The sequence below is a fragment of the Anastrepha ludens genome, chromosome 3 (assembly GCF_028408465.1).
Source record: "Anastrepha ludens isolate Willacy chromosome 3, idAnaLude1.1, whole genome shotgun sequence".
NCBI lineage: Eukaryota > Metazoa > Arthropoda > Insecta > Diptera > Tephritidae > Anastrepha > Anastrepha ludens.
The window spans coordinates 104447809-104469057 of record NC_071499.1 but is presented as its reverse complement, the minus strand read 5'-3'; the positions used below and the strand labels follow the sequence as shown (position 1 = coordinate 104469057).

The window sequence follows — 21249 nt, the reverse complement described above, 5'->3', positions numbered from 1 at the left end:
TCATCTTGAAACACCCATACAGTCGACTGCTGTTTACTTTTGGGCTCATACGCGTAAATCCATGATTCATTACCTGTCACGATGTCATAGACGTGTTTCGAATTTCGCGATCGTATTTTTTGAGCATTTCCTTCTACCAATCGACACGAGCCTTTTTTTGAGCGATTGTCAAATTGTGTGGGATCCAATGCGAATAAATTTTTTTGACAGTCAAATGTTTATGCATTATTGAATGTATGCTGGTCCCACTAATGCCTAAGATTGTCTCAATCTCACGATAGGTCACATGACGCTCTTGCAATATCAGTTCGCGCACAGCATCAATGGTTTTCGGAACAACAACTGATTTTGGACGACCTTCACGAAATTCGTCTTGGAATGAACTACGACCACGATTGAATTCACCATACCATCGATAAACACTGGTCTTTGAAAAATGAATTAAGTTCATCCATGCAATGTTGCTGAGTTAATCCACGTCGAAAGTTGTAAAAAATAATCGCACGAAAATGTTCACGATTTAATTCCATTTTTAGACCGAGATGAATCTTTTAAGTTACTGTAAACAACACAAATAGCGCTGGTATTTCAAAACGTTCTGAGTACGTAAAATCCAAAAAATGTCAAACTTTACGATACAGCTGTCAGTTGCCAGATTGCAACACCAGGGTTGCCAAATCCCGAAATATAAAAGGCACCCCTCGTATAGAAAAAAAGCAAAGTGGAAAAGGGAGGGTTACTGTAATCATCGGATGGCGACGCAGTTGTAGTGATTGCATGTGGATCCTCCACGGTCGCTCCGATGATATTTTGATGGAGAGAAGAAAATGTCTTAGTATTTTGTCGTTATCAATAATTTATTTGTATTTCAATATACATTAACGATACGTACAATAATACACTAAAGTTAGAATATCCTTACCTAACGCTGGCTGACACGTCCTGTTCCTGTCTTCTGGTATTTGGAAGTGATTCTGAACTGAGATTTTCTAACGAAAGTGACCTCGCCGAACTGCGTTTAACACAGTTAATGTTTTAAGCGTTGTTACGAAAAGTCCCCTCAGCTACATTTAATAATACCGTGCATTTTTTCTGATTTTTAGATTCACACATTTTATTTGTTTTAATGCACCTCGTCAATAACTTTGAAAATCGCAAGAATCCGCAGCCAATTTTTATAAATATTTCTTACCAATAATAAAGCCACTTAAATTTTAAACGTGGGAGGCGTGGGTAACTGTTGAAAGTTTCGATAAACTTAAAAACCTTTTTTTAACTTATGTTATTTGAAACTGTTTTTTGTACTAATTTTAAAACAAATTTGAAGACATATTAATTTTTTAATAATCTGCAAAAAATAAGCTTTCCGAAAGTATATAACACTTTATATTTCCTCGTACAAAGTATGACCTTAAAATCACTTTAAATGTAGTAAGGTGAAGTGGCTTCACCTAGACGTTTCCAAAAATAACAAAAATTGCCGAATGATAAAAAATTAATTTCATAAAATTTATTAATAATTTTTTAAGATAGTTTAATTCTATCCTTAAACTATGGGGAAAAAATAAAAAAGGATGACAATAGCGACATTTGTAAAAATCATTTTTGATATGCCGTTGTTCTACTATTTTCCATAGTGCGGCGGTAAAATAATTAGATTCATTTCTATTTTCTCCGACGGGTCGAATACTTAGAGTTGTTTTTCTAATTAATTGATGAATTTGTTTGTTTACAAGCAACAGCAGGCAAATAATATTCGATTTGCAGAAGAAAACACGCAAATTATCGATAATTTAGAAAGAGGTTGTTGTTTTGTAACGATGGGCTTCAACGAGTTGTTTCACAAATATCATCATTACCATTGTTTCCTTGAATCCCTAACAGGCCATAGGACACCAACAACGCCTACGCGCCATCTTGTCGGATTACTGCATAACACCTTCACCTGCTTTCAGCTTCGCCCGAGTTGAGCCGTCTGGTGATCCACAATTCTTTTCCACGTTTCCCTTGGCCTGTCAGGCGCTCTTCCTCTTGCTGTGGGTGGGTTCCATTCCATTGCTTTCTTCGCTATATTACCGTTTTCCTGGCGTAAAGTGTGATCAATCCATTTCCATTTCTGCTTTCTAATCCAAATGTTTAGCGGCTCCATGTTTGCTTTTTCGACCAATTCCTTGTTTGGCATTATTTTTGGCCAGAAAATTCGGTGTATAATCCTTAGATAGCGGTTGGCAAAAACTTTTAAGCGATTGATTATAGCGGTGCTGTTTTTCCAGATACATTCGGCTTGAAGAGCTTAACCTTTAAACTGGAACTCAGGTTGTTGTTTCGCCATACAGAGTACAAATATAGCAAATGAAAGCATTTCACTACAAAATTAATTTTATTGTAACCACAAAATGTTAGCTCGTCACCGTTCCGTAGCAATTGTGTTTACCCGACTGAATTTTCCGACGGAAGTGGATCTGCTAATCACCACCCGCCAGCTCTTTACCCGCTGTTCCGCAGCAATTCCGTCTCGGACCTAATAGACAATGATTTAATGGGTTGTCTGGAAAGTAATTGCCGATTTTACATATAGACAGCATTGATAATTGTTTTGAACAGCTTTTGACTATTTACTTTAATTTTTTTTCTTTTGACAGTAATTAGCTGTCACTTTTAACTTGCTTTAGAAAAATAAGTGGGCGTAATTTTGTTTATATTTGTTTGTTTGGCGTCAATTTTAATATGGAGCCCGCAAAAGAGCATTTTCGTCATATTTTACTTTATTATTTCCATAAAGAAAAAAGCGCAGAGAAGGTTGCTAAAAAGTTTTTATGGTGATGAAGTCTTAAAAGTAAAACAGTGTCGAAATTGGTTTATCAAATTCCGTTCTGGAGATTTTCTACTTAAAGATGAGCCACGTTCAGGTCGACCAAGTGACGTCGATGAAGATGTTATCAAGGCTTTAATCGAATTGGATCGTCATTTAACTTTGCGATTGAAGAATACCAAAATCAACCGTTCATGAGCATATAAAGAGTCTTGGAGTGGTAAAAAAGCTTGATGTTTGGGTACCACATGAAATGAAAGAAATTCATTTAACAAACCGAATCAACGCGGCTTATCACTGGTGATGAAAAATGGATTGTTTACAATAACGTCAATCGAAAACGATCATGGTCCAAGCTTGATGAAGCGCCACAAACGACTTCAAAGGCTGATATTCACCAAACGAATATTATGTTGTCAGTTTGGTGGGACTGGAAGGGTGTGGTATATTTTGAGCTGCTTCAGAGGAACAAAACGATTAATTCGGATGTCTACTGCCAACAATTGCACAAATTGAATACAGCCATCAACGAGAAGCGACCAGAATTGATCAATCGTAAAGGTGTCATATTTCATCAGGACAACGCTACACCGCATATATCTTTGGTCACTCGCCAAAAACTGAGAGTGCTTGACTGGGAACTTTTGATGCATCCACCATATAGCCCTGCCATTGCACCATCAGACTACCATTTGTTTCGGTCTTTGTAGACCTCCTTAAATGGTAAAACTTTCGGCAATGACGAGGCTATAAAATCGCACTTGGTTCAGTTTTTTGCAAATAAAGGCCAGACGTTCTATGAACGCGGAATAATAAATTTGCCGGAAAGATGGCAAAAGGTTATCGAGCAAAATGGAAAATATATAATTGATTAAAGTTCATTTTAAATTTTAATAAAAATGTATTTACTTTCTTTTAAAAAATCGGCAATTTCTTTCCGGGCAACCCAATAGTGTAAACCCTAAATGTTCTCCTAGATCAAAAGGGCGAGAGTAGTATAGCTGAGAATCATCAGAGGCGCAAAGTTGTGCAGAGGCATTTTGGCAGCAATAGGCTTTAAATTAACCCGAAATAGTGGTGTAGTTTGAAGAAACTCATTAGAAAAATCTGCAATTACTAAAGGCAGTGCGAAAATCGTATATTTTTCTTTTAATTGGGAGTATGCATTGGTCGTTTTGTATTATGTATATTATTTTATATTACTTATGCTTGTTTGTGATGGCGCAGATGTTTCAGTGAATTTCCAGGCATTATCATCCAAATGCATTTAAAGAATTTATTACGGGCGCAGACACAAAGAAAACAATAAATTAAATAAATATGTATTGAAATCGAGATTCTATAAATTCCATGAACTTTCACCTATGTTATCAAGGACGTCTGCACGTATGTTCTATATATGGCCTTTTCTTGTCCTATTAAATTCATATACGAGATGTAGGTATGTATGCACTCTCTGTTGGGTGTTTTCGAAAATAATAATCAAGGTTGAACTTGAAAATATTAATTCTTAAATATACAGTAGCTGTTTATTTATTTATTTATTTTATTTTATTTATTTATTCTCAGTACAAAAACAATATAAGGGGAATAAAAGTAACAAGATGTACATGAAAATGCATAGAGCAAGTGGAAAGCAAAAAGCAACGCAAGATATCAGAATATTCATCACCAAATCGTATACACAATTTTCGATCAGTTAGGCAGCTCTTCAAAAGTTCATAATAGTTTTGTGGAAAGATTCGTTGGAGTTTATGCAAAAGACCTTTATGCCAAACGTTATCAATGTCCAAGTATAGTCGTACAGCTACACAATATTTTTTTGTCATTCATATCGTTCAGTATTTTGTTGACAATTCTGTGGATTTGTTGGACTGTTGAGTGTTGCCATTTAAATCCGAATTGATGGCTTGGTGTCACTTGTTTCGCTGTCAGAATTAATTCTAGTCGTCCGAACAATATTTTTTCGAACACTTTTGAAAGTATTGGTAATAAACTGATGGGTCGATATGAGGCAATTTTGTGGGCATCTTTTCCCGGTTTGGGTATGGCGGTAATTTGAGCAATTTCCCATGGTCGTGAGAAGTATTTAGTCTCTAGCATGCAGTAAAATATATTTCTTATGAACTGCAATGTTATTTTAGGTAACTTTTTTAAAAATTTTCCATTTAGTAGGTCATAACTGGAGCTTATTTATCGGAAGAACTGTTTTATGGAAAGCATAAGAATGGAATATGATTATACTTATATATTAGACTAGAACTGGTGACTCGCTGTCGTGTGACTTCTTTAACTTGGTGTTGGAGAGTATCGTACGACCCACAGAACTTAATCGCTCGGGCACAGCGTACAATTGTTGGCGTATGCCGATGATATCAACATTATCGGCCTTAACAACCGCACTGTTAGTTCTACCTTCTCCAAACTGGATGAAGAGGCAAAGCGAATGGGTCTAGTGGTGAACGGAGACAAAACGAAGTACCTCCTGTCATCAAACAAAGAGTTGGCGCACTCGCGTATCGGCACCCACGTCACTGTTTACAGTTATGATTTCGAGGTTGTCAAAGACTTCGCATACTTAGGGACCAGCATTAACACTGATAACAATGTCAGCCTTGACATCCAACGTAGAATCTCTCTTGCCAACAAGTGCTACTTTGGACTATATAGGCAATTGAGTAGTAAAGTCCTCTCTCGACGAACAAAACTAACACTCTACAAGACTCTCATCATGCCCGTCCTAACGTATGACGCAGAAGCTTGGACGATGACAACATCCGATGAAGCAACGCTCGGAGTGTTTGAGAGAAAGATTATGCGCAAGATTTTTGGACCTTTGCACGTTGGCAACGGCGAATATCGCAGGCGATGGAACGATGAGCTGTATGAGCTCTACGACGACATAGACATAGCGCAGCGAATAAAGATCCAGCGGCTACATTGGCTGGGTCATGTCGTCCGAATGGATACAAACGCTCCGGCTCTGAAAGTATTTGATGCGGTACCAGTGGTAGTAGAGGAAGGCCTCCTCTGCGTTGGAAAGACCAGGTGGAGAAGGACTTGGCTTCACTTGGTGTGTCCAATTGGCGCCGTTTAGCATGAGAAAGAAACGACTGACGCGCTTTGTTAAACTCGGCCAAAGCCGCGTAAGCGGTTATTGCGCCAATTAACAAGAAGAAGATGTGCAGAGGAAGGTTACAGGTCTGATTATGCAAGCACGCGTAATTCAAATTTGTCAGGTGTTAGAAATAAAAAAACAATGTCGGATACTTTTCTAACAGACCTCGTATGACTAATTTCAGGGCATCAAACCAAAAAAAAGGAAACAATTTAATTATATGAACACTAGGTTGTTCAGTAACTTTTACTCTTAATTATTCAGTATAGCCTCCCTGAACATCAATACACTTGTTCCAACGAGATTCCAATTCATACTTTAACAATTCGAACTTTAATTGATGAATATTAGCCATTGTCCAATGATGAAAAATATTTTTTTTCTTTTGCAAACTGCATCTTTTTTACGACTTTTTTTTTATTCAGCTGGTGAAAAAAATTTGAATAATATTCTGAATCTATTGTTTTACCAGTTTGCAATAAGCCACAATTCCACAAAATTCCATTCGCATCCCAAAAATCTGGTGCTCACACCTTCTTGACGGATTTCTGGAGACGAACTCGTTTCGGAGCCGAAGAACCAGGGTCAAACCACTCCTTAGCCTCTTGTTTGTGATTTAGGATCATGGTGATAGACCCAAGTCTCGTCCATAGTGATGAATCGATGCACAAAATCTATCGACATTTCTTTCAGGGTAATTACAATAATTATAAACAAAACTCAGCTGAGTGATGTTTACATGCAGTCACAGTCGGTATTTGTGTATTATTTTCTAAAGTATTCACAATGGTCGAATTAAGTCAGCCCTCAGTGAAATTGGGATTATAATTTCAAACATCATTCTGTTAAATTACCAACGATTAAAGATAATTTTAATCAAAAATTGTGACAATTACCTTAAATAATTTTTTCTTCACTATTCGTACCACTCGACTTTCTTAGGTTATATTTATATAGTTTTCAATACTTTTTTTCGATACACTAGTAAAAGCGGCCGCCGTAGCCGAATGGGTTGGTGCGTGACTACCATTCGGAATTCACAGAGAGGTTGTTGGTTCGAATCTCAGTGAAAGCAAAATTAATAAAAACATTTTTCTAATAGCGGTCGCCCCTCGGCAGGCAATGGCAAACCTCCGAGTGTATTTCTGCCATGAAAAAGCTCCTCATAAAAATATCTGCCATTCGGAGTCGGCTTGAAACTGTAGGTCCCTCCATTTGTGGGACAACATCAAGACGCACACCACAAATAGGAGGACGAGCTTGGCCAAACACCTAACAGAAGAGTACGCGCCAATTATTTATTTATTTTTTTTTTTTTTTTAGTAAAAGCAGCCATGAACCGAATGATCACAACCTGAGACTTCACGTCATAGTTCATATTATTTATTACATTTGCTTCGCATGAGTTATTGTGCACAAATCTCTCGTTAAGTTTATTTGATAAGTTAATACGACCAGATTTAAGTTATTTGCGTGGTTTCACTTAATTCTTTGCAAATATGTCATCGCTTGTGAGCTTATTTACCGCAGATTCGCGTTATCGCTTTTTCATCTGCACTTTCACTCTTCACTTAGAAATGGAAGCTGTTTTGCTTATGATACTCGTATAGGGCCTTGGGGGTGTTGACGAAAATTAGGAAGCTTGGAGTGGGCTTTTGTTGCTTCATGGGTAATTAATTTGAGATTTATGAAGATTTCGAACAGCAGTTGGTTTTTTTTCAGAGTCTGCTTGAGCAGTCGCAATTGCTACTGGAAAAACTTTTCCTATCGCTTCATGTAGGCATTAAGCCCGAAATCCACCTAAGGGTTGTTACGAAAAGTCCCCTCAGCTACATCTGATAATACCGTGCATTTTTTCTGATTTTTAGATTCACACATTTTATTTGTTTTAATGCACCTCGTCAGAAAATATGATTTCGGAAGTCGAATTCGAGCTACTTTGAGACTCAAACTGAAAAGCGATGTTTTGAGACCTTCTAATGAAATAATTCAAAATTCTCTTTAGATTAGTGCGTGAAATATACAGTTATTAAGATCGATAGCGAGTTGATCTGGATCTTAGCCAGAGTAGCTACATTCTAGTCGATACTCGCCGTACGACGATGACGACTCTAAGTCTGATTCGCTAGTGAGCCATTCTCCCGAACCTTTCGCGAAACTTGAGTAAAATATTTTCGATGGGCCCGCTGTTTGTATAAAATAGCACTTATTTTGGAAATAATAAATTTTGGATATAATTCCTTTTGCCATTTCGGTCCGAGGTTGTGTGTTGTATAATTTTAGTCTAGATGTATGATTTCGAGTGGCCGGTAGCAAAAAAGCCTCAAGGCTGGGCTCAAAAACCAGTCTTACTCACACACTTTTGGGGACTGTTTTATGCTATTACAACAAAAGCAATATATATATAAGTAGTTTGAATAAAAATAGTGAAACTGGAAATAATCAAAATTTTTACATTTTTTATTTTACAATAACATCTAGGCGCGTTTTTAAAAGTCCCTTTATGACGGATTTATTAATACAACTTTTGTATCTTCAGTGTGCCCAATGACCGATAGTTCGACCTAAAAGATCTTTTGCGTCTAAACTATTAGTATAGTGAAATACTTATTCATCCCTTAAGCTTCGTTTGGGGGGGGCTTAAGCCACAGGTCGTGATTTGGATGTACAACGCACGGGTTCTATTGCATGCACTGGCATCAACGGAGCGTGTAGAACTTGCGCCTGTGCTGCACTGAATGTCGTATTGCACTTACTTTCTTTTGATTTTTACGTTATTTCCATCGCTGCCCAAAGTGGAAGGAATCAGGTTAAAGGTTGTTGGCCTCTGGAGGTATTCTCTTAAGGAACATGGTAGCATTTTTGCGCAGTTAACACCGTATTACTCTGAACTTCGGACTGATCTCTCTATCCGCAAAGTGGAGTCGTGCCAGGACAATCTTTCCAAGTAGACAGGAATGGAACGAAGGGGAAATCTGCACCGAAGCTGGTACCTCTGTCTTCACTGACGGCTCCAAGATGGAATCGGGAGGTGGAGCAGGGGTTTTCTCTAAATTAGCCAATTTATCTATTTCCTTAAAACTGCCGAAAGCTGCTGATGTTTTTCAGGCCGAAGTTTTTGCGATGCTGCAGGTATGCGAAATGCTTAGGGAAAGTGGGAGCGAGGAAGATATTAACATTTTTTCCGATAGTCAAGTCGCGATCAAGACTCTGATGACGTCATGGTGCAGAACCAAATCAAGTCCCTTAGGTATATAAGTAACATTTTTCTGATCTGGGTTGCAGGACATAGAAACATAGAGGGAAATGAAATTGCTGATGAGCTTGCCAGGAAGGTGACTGAATTGATCTCAGAGTCCTCATACCCAAGCGCAGAAAAGATGGAGCTCCATTTCTTCATGTGTTATTTCGAAAACCCTTTGACCCCTGTGCAAAGGACTCAAAATGTTCAAAGGACCCATTCAATTTCCAAACTCGTGGCTGTGTTCACCCGTCATTGGATGATCGGCACTCACGCAGAAAAGCTCAATTTACCATTTAACCTCCATTGCAGAAGCTGTGGGGACGTTTTAGAGAGAGACACTAGAGCATTTTTTCTGTAAATATCCGGTTTTGGCAGCTAGATGATTAAGGTCACTGGGTGATCCTTTCTTCGACAGCCTGGGGTAGTGCCTAAATCCCAGCTATCTTCTCCTTAAAATCAACATCTCTGACTGGCTGTAGATATCTGCCAGTTGAAGGCCTAATAGAGGTATGAAAATTACGCTTTAGTGCTACTTGGGGAGTGTCAGAGTGGTACTTCAACCATTTTACCTAAGCTTCGTTATACTCTGATTTCAGTGTATTATTACTATTCTTATGACATATTTTTCCATTAAAAATTAGTTTTATTCTTAAATAAAAGAAAACAACTACTTAGTCTTGCCATAAATTCTGTGACAAATTTTACAATGCATACGGCTAGAACAAATTCGCAGAAAAAAGTTTCGTTATTTTACTTTTGTTCGTATGTATTGTCTACTCGTAAATTATACTGAGTTTCGTGGCAAGTTTCGCTTTTTAACAATATTCCTGTGTTCATAGCCGCAGAAGATTTGCCATCTGGAAGTCCAGATCTGAATGCATTGGACTACAGTTTGTGGTTGGAATTGGAGAACACAGCCCGTCGAAGAGTTCAATTTGGAGAGTCTCAAACAATTTCAGTCAGAGTTTCAAATGCTGCAATCGAATGAAAATTAAAACTTTTTGCAATATTCACGTGATTAAATAAAACTAAATTCATTGAAAAAGTATTATAATTTCATATCTATAACAGACTTAACTTGTAACAGTATATTTGTTCTCAGAAAATAAAAAACGATTTTAAAAGAGAAAATGCGACTTTGTATTTTTGGGAACCATGCCTCAAAACCTCTCTCAGACAATGTCTAGATTTATCAGATTTGATTTATAAAAACAGAATTGAATCTTTTAAAAAATTTAAACCTTAGAAGCTATAATTAGATTTTACCCCTTATATGCACACATGCACACATACTCGTACACACTGCAATACATAAATTTAAGTAGCTAATCAATCAATATCAGTCTACGTAAATTACATTGAGACTTATTTTCTCGTTTTATCGTTTCAGAACATCTAACCATGTGAAACATTGAAATCCTGCTCTAAGGGGTCTCCTAAGGACAGTGGCGCTTTAAATAAATTGCAACACATAATCAGCAAATTAAGAGTACGCAAGTGAGAAGTGCTTTGACTGATTGACCGATTGAGATAAGCGCCTTCGCTGCAAAGATGTCAGACGATCGCGTTTATAAAGATGGCGACATCGTTTGGGTGAAGCTGGGCAACAACTGGTGGCCTGGTGAGGTGACCGGCGTGCAGCGCCAACCGGAAGGTCTCCTCAAACACCTGAAAAAGAAGCCATATTGCGTTGTGAAATTTTTCCAAGAAGATGCCTAGTAAGTGGAAATGATTTGTTAGATAAAGCGAAAGATTCTATAAATAATTTTGCATTTCTCTTTCTCTTTTCTTTTTATGTATTTTTAGCGAATATATAAAGAGTGCAAAGCAAATTTTTCCTTTCCAATGCAGCAAAAAAGATGAATTCATCAAAAAGGGTACTGGTAAGTGTATAATAGATACATACATATGTACGTACGTATATATTATTAACATTTATATTTTCATTTCTCATTGCATAGCATTATATAATGCCAAAAATAAGTTCATGGAGAAGTTCCCCTCCGATGTGGAGATCGCTGAGCGTTTAACGCGCAAAGCTACAGATTTGCTAATCATCAACGATCGTCCGGATAGTATTGTCAAAGCTATACTGGGTCCAACGTATACCCGATGCAGTAGCGATTACTACGACACTGAGTACAACAATAGTAGTTGTAATACTGACTATAACAATAAGCGCAGAAGTGGGGTAGGTTGAAAATATTTGCATTGCTAATTCATTTTGTAAGAAATAATGTTGATTGCTTATTTTATTAGGTGAAGCAAAAAGTTCTGTCACGTTTCTTCACTTTAACCCATTATACCTCAACGTTCCCTGAGCGCAATTTCGCGTATTTAAGGCCCTCGTCTCATTTGAAATGGTGTTTTCTGTATGTTTCTTGAAAAGCGTGTAAAACGAAAACGAAAAAAGATTTTTTATTTTTAGTGCCAGTATTTTGTTTTTTGATCCATTGTTAAAAAATAAAAAAAAAAAATGTTTGGCGATACGAGGTTCGTTCAAAAAGTTGTCAGCCTTCCAAAAATGGTCTTCACATGGACAATGGACACAGATATAGCCAGTTCTACTGAATCGATTTTGATGAAATAAAATTTAAAGGACGTAGAATGTCGTTATCGTGTGAGCTACGATCATTCGGAGAAAACAATTTCTTTAGTATTTCTTTCGTACCTTTAAAGTCAAAAAAGAAAGGTTCAAAAAATGGTTTTTCACCTTTGAACGTCCGCCATTTTGTCAAACTTTTGTTTTGTTTTAAAGATCGTAGTTCTCAGGATAACTACATTTATACTGAAAAAGAAGGTGATTTCAGACAACTGTGAGTCGCGGAATCCTGTTTTGGGGGACCATTTTTTGAGGACTGAACTTTTGAACGAACCTCTTATGGCCAAAAAAAATTTTTTTATTTTTTTCTTACGCGATTTTTTCGCATTTGCCCTTATCGGCGTTGCGTACGTTATCACGTATATGTTGACAATTGAAAGCAGCAACCCAGAGCTATGCACGCTCACAGAAAGTGCAGTCTCTGCAGTCTCTTCTTTTTCAATGTCTTTACAGCTTCTGCAGTAGTCGTTATAGGGTGCTCCCAGTCTGGTGGCATGCCTGCCTATAAGACAATGCCATGTTAAATCCCCAAAAAGGTTTCTCCCGTCCTTCCTGTTAAGTTGCAACAGTCGGTTTGTGCGGTCCATATTCCATTCTGGCTACGTCATCCCACTTGTTGCACAAATCAGGGACTGAGCTCAGAATTAAAAACTGCCACTTGTCTTCTCAGAATGAAAGCCTCCGCCTACGTGTTCATTGAGCTTGGAATCATCTGTATAGATACTGACTACACTTCCATTATCCATTAGTCCATTGCCCCAATCTTTTTTCGTTGGGAAAGTTGTGGTAAAGGATGTATTTAAGTGTAGCTCTGCTGAGTTACAAAGGCCTGTTGTTTGGGGTATCAAGTGGTGTATTCGTCTAGTATTTTAGAGCAGATAACTTGTATTTCCTTGTAAACAAGATTCGTTCTGTTTTGTTGGGATTTACCCCGAGAGTACGATTCCGCAAACGGCTTACATTGTTCAAAGAATTTTGCATTATATTGTAGGTGGTATTTGGAAATTTTCCGCTTATTAGTGTTGCTACATCTGCGTAGGCCACCACATGTGCCCTTCACTCCTATAGATCCTTTAATAATCAGTTTATTGCCAAGATCCACAGCAGAGGAGAACGTGTACTGCGCTGAGGGGTACTCCTCCTGACGGATCTGCGTATCGTCGAGAGACCCAACGTCGTAGTGTATGCCCTAAGTGTGAACGATAATAACTCTTTAGCGAGGCAAATGATATTAAAAAAAAACCAGTTGCAGTAGTGTTAGCAAACAATTTCTTTTTTTTCAAAATTCGACTCCCCTTAAGTACCCCAGTTAGCACTAAAGCACCATTTTGATACCGTTATTATAAGACCTCCAAGAGGCAGATATCTACAGTCAACCATAGTTGTTGATGTAGATGGTGAAGATTGATGGGATTTAGATTGGCTCACTGCTCCAGGCAGTCGATGAAAGGAGCACCCAGTCACCTTAATCGTCTAGCTACAAAACTCGGACGTTTACAGAGAAATTACTCAGCAGTCTCCGTATCTGAAAGATTCCTACAGCTTCTTTAATGGGGGTTGAATGGTAAACCTAGCTTTTCTGCGTGTGTACCGATTGTTCAATGATCGGCAAAAACAGCTACAAGTTTGGGAATTGAATGGCGTGGAGTCCCCATAACTTTCTAGATCCTCTGTCTATTGTATTCGGGGCCAAAAGATTTTTGAAAAATCACATAAAGAAAGGGAGCTCCATTTTTTCGGCGCTTTCCTGAGAAATAAGTTGTGCAATTCCACTTTAGGGGGATGCCGTTGACCGGGTAGAAGGTCTCTGATACCAATTTAGTCACCTTCCTGGTAACTTCATCAGCATTTTCATTTCTCTCTATGTTCCTATGTCCTGAAACCCAGATCAGACAAATGCATCCGCACACCCAAGAGATTTGATCTCCCCCTTACAGGAGTTGACTAATTTCGTTCTGCAGCATGGCGTCGTCAGAACCTTGATCGCAGCTTGACTACGGAAAAAATGTTAATATCTCACTCGCTCCCACTTTCCCTAAGCATTTTGCAGGTCTGCAGGATCGCAAAGACTTCTGCCTGAAAAGCACTAGCAGCATTCCGGCAATTTTAAGAAATAGATAAATTGACTGATTTAGAAAAAACCCCCCGCTCCACCTCCCGATTCCATCTTGAAGCCGTCAGTGAAGACAAAGGTATCAGGTTCGGATTTCATGTACAGATTTCAGATTTTATGTACAAATGTTGAATTCCATATTCATTTAAGGCAAAGCTGAAATACGCTCCAAATATGCTCGCAAGTGACTTTCTAAAGCGCCCAAACAGATGGACAAGGCAACTTGAGATTTTGTCTAGAATAAATACACTGGGGCGAACATAATGCGGGCCACAGTTTTTTTACAAACTTTTACAATATTTGTAAAGAAATCATCTCATTTCATAATTTACAGCTATTTTCAATTTAATCAAATTAAATTTTCGGTTTTCTGATTTCATCAACTTTTCTCTGCCATGTTTTTGCAGGATTCTGTAACGAAAATCCTCAACATTACACCACAACGTACATCAACAGCAACTACAACAGCCATGCGAACTCCAGAAACGGTGAAATCATTAACATCACCGCTTATCACACCAAACTATACAAACACAACGAATTCGATTGCTGCGAGTAGCGCCAATACAAACTTTTATCGGTGTAATTTGTGCAATTTCTCCAGCCAGCGGCAGAATGTCATGATAATGCATCGCCGTACACATAGTGGAACTGGCACACCAGCATCCGCTGCAATACTTTCACGGAAAACCACTTCTGCTACCATTACGACAACGAGTGCAGCTAAGCTGTCTACTAATAGTACTGCCTGCACCACACCACCACCTACAACATCATCTAAAGATACAAGCAATTTCCTGAGCGAAGATGTTGAACGTAAATGCCAAGAGACAATCCGCACCGGCGCAGCCCCTATACCAAAGTCAGCGAACAGTGCAGCTCCGGTGAATAGTCGAAGTGCTAGTGCTGTCAAAAATAGACCACAACTGTCAACGGTCGAAGGCGAGGGAATAAGTCGTGGCGTTGCTGGTTCATCGCGCCCGAAACTACGTTCATCGTTGCGCATAGATGCCGATGTGACAGAAATTACTCTGCCAGATGGTATGCCGGTAGGTGCATCAAAAGAAGATCTTAAACTTACTGATGACGACACCACCGATAACTCATCATCACCTACAACGGAGGAGTTGCTGAGGGCATGCAGTCCGCGCAAGCACAATATCGATGTTAGCGACACCGCTAGTAACGCGATTGTGTTGAACAGTACAGCTGAGGAAATCCGACAACGCCTACTGGCTGATTGGAGTGACGGTGAGAAGGAAGATGAGATGGTGAACGACTTTAAGAAACTTGCGACTCGAAGCGCTACACCTCCAACAAATGCACATGAATCTGAAATAAACAAGTTAGCGGTACAGGCAGACGTCATTAAAAAGGATGAGCCGATTGTATATGGCATGGCAACACCAATAAGTTCAGCGATATGTAATAACGGGCCACAAACTTCGAATCAGAATCGTATTCGAAACATACCGAAAAAGGATCGGCGAGATGCGGTATTGAAAGAATTCATAAATGACTACACCGTCGAGTCGCCAGCGGCCGTCGTGAATCTGGAGAGTATCAACTGCAGCAGCAGCAACAGCTCCGATTCAGTGGTTGTAGTGGCGGTGGTGCCACCAAATAGTGAAACCATTGTCGTTGATGACAACGGCGGAACCGATGGTGAAGCGGAAACTTCAGGAGGCGAAATCGTAGTAAAAGGTACTGAGATACCAGCGTCCGATTTGCCATTTAACGTTACAAAAGGAGATCAAAATCGCACTGTGGGCGAGGACAATGCAGAAGTCGTGTTGAAGAATCCAACAAGAGAGCCTGGTACAGAATTACAGGAAATAGTTCAGGCTAAAGTAGAGAAGGAACTTGTGGAATATATACAAAGGGACGGTAGGAATGACGAACGGCGGAAAGAAGAATTTCATGCGGAGCGCCTTAAAAATGGAGAACAGTTTGTTTTAATGTCCGGTGAGTTAGCAAAAGATGAAGTTGTAAGCAGAGAAGAAATGGTGCGAAGTTCGTCGAGTGAAGAAAGCGATAGAGCCGATTTGAAGGAGGAAAGTAAAGTGAACGACATCAACTCAGAAATACGCAAACAATCGACAAAACAAAGAAGCCGCGACAAAGCATCAAAATTTAAAAGAAGACAGAAAGCTACAAATGAAGCGCCAAAATATAGCCTGGAAACCCCAACAAAAGAAGAGCATTTGTCAAATGAACAGTTTTCACTGGGAGCGGAGGAATCGAATATGCCTAGGTCGCCACAGCGTTTGAAAGAAGAAGAACGCCCGTTAACCAGCTTGGCAGCTGCGCAGCAACAACTTCCCACAGATTGTTTTGATTTTCAAGAGGAAGAGGATGATACATGCAGCGATGCTTTAAAGTCGATAGCCGATTTCAAAAAGAAATATCTCTCTCCGGAAAAATCACAAGACAAAGCGCAAGCGGATAACGGCTTGCCGTCCGAAAGCGAAAGACGACGTTCCACCGAACAGAAGGACCAGCAGTTGGCATACGACATCGAAAAGCTGCTCGAACAAGCGACGGCACCAAGCATTGTCGATGCCGCAATACCTGCTGCTGTAGCGCGCACGCACTCATTCGGCAGCAGCAAGGAGGAGCTGCCTGTGAAGGGGTTGCCAATCAAGGAACGAGGCAAGCGTATATTCAAGTCGCGTAACCGTTCACGTATCGATGAGACATCACCATTAGCGGGAGTTGGAATGGAAAATGTGGTGCCCGCACAAATAATGGATATTGTTGAACCAAATGTGACTGTGGAAAACCAACTGCAGCAACATAAACAAATTATTGGGGAAAGGGACCATGAAGAAAAAGTTGGTCAATATAAAGAATTTGCGGGCGTGGAAAGAGCTGATGAATATGAAAAAGCACAACCCTCTGATGCACCACCGGCACCTGCTGTACAAACTACTGCTGAAAAAATGGAAGGCGTGGAAACACTTGAAATACAGAATGAAAACGAGGGAAATGCAGAAATTGTTAAAAAACAGTTCGACGAGGAACCAACCGTTTTAAAAGTAAAAACCGTTAATAATGGTGTGCTCAGTACGCCAACTGCAAAGGATGCTGCAGGTCATGCAAGTGCGGAAGATAAACAATGGGAGAGTAGAGGACTGAATGGGGAAAATATTGACAACGAGGAGAAATCAGAACAAACTGTTACAGATGAAGCACCAAGTAATGGAGATGATTTTGAGTCTACGACGCAAATTGCAGAAGAAAAAGTTGAAGAAAACAATTCGCAGACACAAGAAGGTCTCAGTGACCAAATTGCCAATGCTGTTCAACCAGAGAGTGAACATGAAAACGGTGATGAAAACAGCAACAGGGATGCAAGTGAAGGGGATAACTTAGTAGTTGTGCAGGAAGATCTGATGGAACAAATACAGGAAAATGCTGCTCACGAAATGGAACTCTCAAATGAAAGTGTTTCAAATGAGATTCCAGACATGCCAATAGCAAGCAATGAAACTACTGCTGAAACTAATTTTATAAATACACAAGCGGCTATAGACAAAGAAGAATCAGAAGTGGAATTAACAGAGCTGCCGGCACGCATCGCTGATCCGGAACTGGTGCACGAAGCTGAGGATTCTTTAGCTGCTACGCTGAAAAATGATATAGCGGAGGAGCAGCACGATATCGCTTTGATAAGCGAAGAAGTACCACAAAGTCGACTCACTTCGCCCACTGACGACAACAGTTCGATATGTATCTCGGAGGCTGGCGCAGAATTCGGTTCGCCCACCTCAATGCTGGATGATGAACGTTTACCAACCATAACTGGTAGATTGATGACTCCCACCGATGCATTGATTGATGCAATGCCAGCCGGTAGTGAAGATGCAAAAGCATTAGAAGTTGAACAACAAACAGAAATCATAGACGAGCTACAAAATGGCAGTGGAGTACAAAACGATGCTGTCGAATTAGCACAGGAAACTACTTCGGTTGATGTAGATGATAAAACAGGCGAAATAGAATATATAGAAGGAATACCAATGGGTGAAATAACGACTGAGACTTTTACTGCAGAAGAAGACGTCAATCCCACGGAAAATAAAGGTAATGAGTTGATAGCAACAATCGCTGAGCAGGAGGATACCGAAATTCAGGAGGCGTCGAAAGAACTTCTTTTGGAGGAAGCAAAGCATGTGGAAAAAGCGGATGAAAGCAGTTTCCAAGATGCATGTGACATTACAGACATTGCGGAGCCATGCAGTGGTGACGAAAACAATCGAGATAATAACCAACAAGATAGTGCAGAAAATGAAGCAGGCGTAGATGGTGCACACAACATTGGAGATGGCGAATTAGTAAACACAGAAAGTGAGGCGCCAGAAATGCAAAATGAAACCGCAATTCCTGCAGAGGCGTCGGGTGAAGTAGAAAGTGAGGCAAACAATAAGGAACCCGCGAGCGAACTTGTACACAAAATCATTGAGGAGCAAGTGGAAGGCATTGGAAATGTGCAAAATGCGCAAGTGGGAAATGCGGCAGCAAATATGCAAGTTGAAGATCAGTCGCTTACAGATAACACTGAGCAACGAGCAGTGGACGAAGTAGCGAGCACCGCAAGACAGTTAAATAGCATAGAAGAAGTCGTGCCTACAGAAGAATCAGTTACAGAAATTATTGAGCATGTGGAAAATGAGGAATCTGACATGGACGACGATTTTATCGAGAGTCCGCCGCATGAACCGCTTTCTGGACACGAAGGCGATGCAGAACTATTGTCTGCAAAAACTAAAGTGTTGACCAAAACTCAAAAGCGACGTACGATTACTGCAATTGATAATACAAACACTGAAGAGAGCACACAAAGTGAAGATAGCGTTGAGCGCCGAAGGCCCACTCCAACGTATTCAGAACAGTCAAACGTTTCACCGAAACACATAACCGAATTTACCAAAGAAACGAGTAGCAGAAGACGTCAGACCCGAGCTACAAAACAGCAACAATCAAAGTCTAACGATTTTATGAAAGAATTAGATTTATCCGATTTGCACGAAGCAACCACCAAAGAGGAAAGTGAAGAGAAAGTGTTGACGAAGCCATTAAAAACGACAGCACGCCAACGAAAAGGAACGAAAATCTCTAAATTAACAGCAAAAGTGAACGAACAAAATGAAAAGCCTGACATGGACATTGTGACAACTGAAGTTGTTGCCATAGAGCAACAAGTAGTGAACGAAGAGTTAGCGACTGCAGAGGTATTGAACGAGCGCACGCAAACACCAAACGAAGCTGAGCTCACTGAACCGCTAGATCTACAACAGTATGGCGAGCAATCGAATGACGCAATTGTAGCTGCTATAAAATCTGGAGGATCCTCACGTAAACGGCGTAGCGCAACTATAATAACGCCCCGTCGTAATGCCAGCGGTACACCAAATACTAATACTCGTGAGAGTGAATTAGCAGACAAAGACGAGCCGATGCAGCGAGCAAAAACTAGAAAATTGGAAGAGAGCTCAAATATAGACAACACTGCAAATGTTGAAACATTTCAAACAACGGAAGAATTGAATGCCTCAATCGATATGGACAACTGTGAAAGTTTAATTGAAGAAGTGGACGAATCCGAATTGATCGTTGAAGACAATGAAGGCGCCAATATGGCTAGTCCGCAATTACAATTACAAAGTAATGACGCCAATAGTCCGCTTGTCGTAGAGGAGGAGCAATGCATCATTCAAGAAGTGTACCTAAACGATACAATGTCCATGCAACAAATAGCAATTGAAACCTCTGCAAACGACAATACCGCAACTGTGGAAGATGCTGCAGAAGCAACAGTCTCGGAGATAAATTCATTTCGTCCACACGATGTACCCAATGCAGTGGAGTATGTCGATTACGCCTCAATTGAGCATCAGCAGCCGATAGAAGAGGTGATTGTCAGTGATGCCAACACAGTAGAAGCGGCGACGGAATGCGACACGCTGCAGAGTCTAAACACCAGCACGAATAACGCAAATGTGACCTTGAATCAGCGACGAGCCTCAACACGTGATGCTCAGCCAACGGCAGATAATGTGTGGTGAGTAAAATAATACTGAGAAACGTCAGTGAACTGCATGTAAAAAGTGATATTGAATACTAATGAGTGTCCCGTTTCCACGACAGTCGGTTCTACGTTACCGAAACGACCCGGATTTATATCCGGCCAAGGACTGTCACTCCAGCAGCATTCCCCGTATGTAAGTATGGGGAATGTTTATGATACTACAACAACAACAACAACAACTAATGAGTGTCCATTAAGGTGGTCCTTAAATATAGGAAGAACATTTTTACACTAGATTTTCTAAATTTCAATTCTTATAGCTGGCCGCCGTAGCCGAATGGGTCGGTGCGTGACTACCATTCGGAATTCAGAGAAAATGTAGGTTCGAATCTCGGTGATACACCAAAGTGAAGAAAAAGTTTTTTCTAATGTCGCCCCGGCAATGGCAAACCTCCGAGTGTATTTCTGCCACGAAAAAGCTCTTCAAAAAATATCTGCCGTTCGGAGTCGGCTTGAAACTGTAGGTGGTCCCTCCATTTGTGGAACAACATCAAGACGCGCGGCACAAATAGGAGGAGTTCCATCAAACACCCAGAAAGGGTGTACGCACCATTTATATATATAGTGCGTTGAAGCTATTTCACGCGTGTCGCACAGGGACAACGTTTAGATTTCGCTAATGGAGACTCAAAAAATTAAAACTAAATGAAAATTAACAAAATTTAATAATATATTCATTTTATTTTATTTATTTATTTTATCAACAAACAAGACGCTTACAGACTATTACATAGGTAGATACAAACAAAGCGACCTTATGACAAGAGTCATATGTCCAATTGTCCAATTAAGCAAAAAGTGCTTCAGCACAGGATTCAGATCAGAGCTTACCGCAGGCCAATCGAGAGACGAATTGTTTTTTGATATTAAAATTGGGTTTGTCTCTGAAATATTGGCGGTAAGCGTTGTCCCGCTTAAATATTCACTCTGAACTCCATAAATAATCAACATGGAAAGGTGCAAATTCCAAAAACCTCCCTTTACCAATAAAGAGCCTTCCTTAAAATTCCTGGCGTGCCAGGTCTTGAATTTCAATGAACATGCCTTCATCCGAACCTTCCATGTTAGTTTTCTTCTCGTCGCGGATGATGAGGGATTGCAACTCATTGTCCTGAGATTTTTATTTATCGGTGAACGTTGACATATCAGATTTATAGCGTGATAATAGGCGAGCTCCTGGCAATCTTTCTTGGTTGATTGGCTGACTAAAGTTGGGATTCATCCAGAATGCAGTAGGTGCTTCCGCACCATTTTGGTGCTACATTCTCA

The 21249-nt window shown here is 39.9% G+C and overlaps 1 protein-coding gene across 3 annotated transcripts in view; it reads left to right on the top strand.

The window, feature by feature from the left end:
- LOC128858679 (titin homolog) overlaps positions 1 to 21249 on the top strand; it is a 110393-nt gene that overhangs the window by 74201 nt on the left and 14943 nt on the right. For all 3 annotated transcript variants that reach the window (XM_054095130.1, XM_054095133.1, XM_054095131.1), the window contains 4 exons: positions 10565 to 10892; positions 10981 to 11057; positions 11136 to 11365; positions 14297 to 19953. In XM_054095130.1, coding sequence (XP_053951105.1) covers positions 10726 to 10892; positions 10981 to 11057; positions 11136 to 11365; positions 14297 to 19953 — 6131 coding nt within the window. In that variant the 5' untranslated portion in view covers positions 10565 to 10725. The remainder of the gene's footprint in view (positions 1 to 10564; positions 10893 to 10980; positions 11058 to 11135; positions 11366 to 14296; positions 19954 to 21249) is intronic.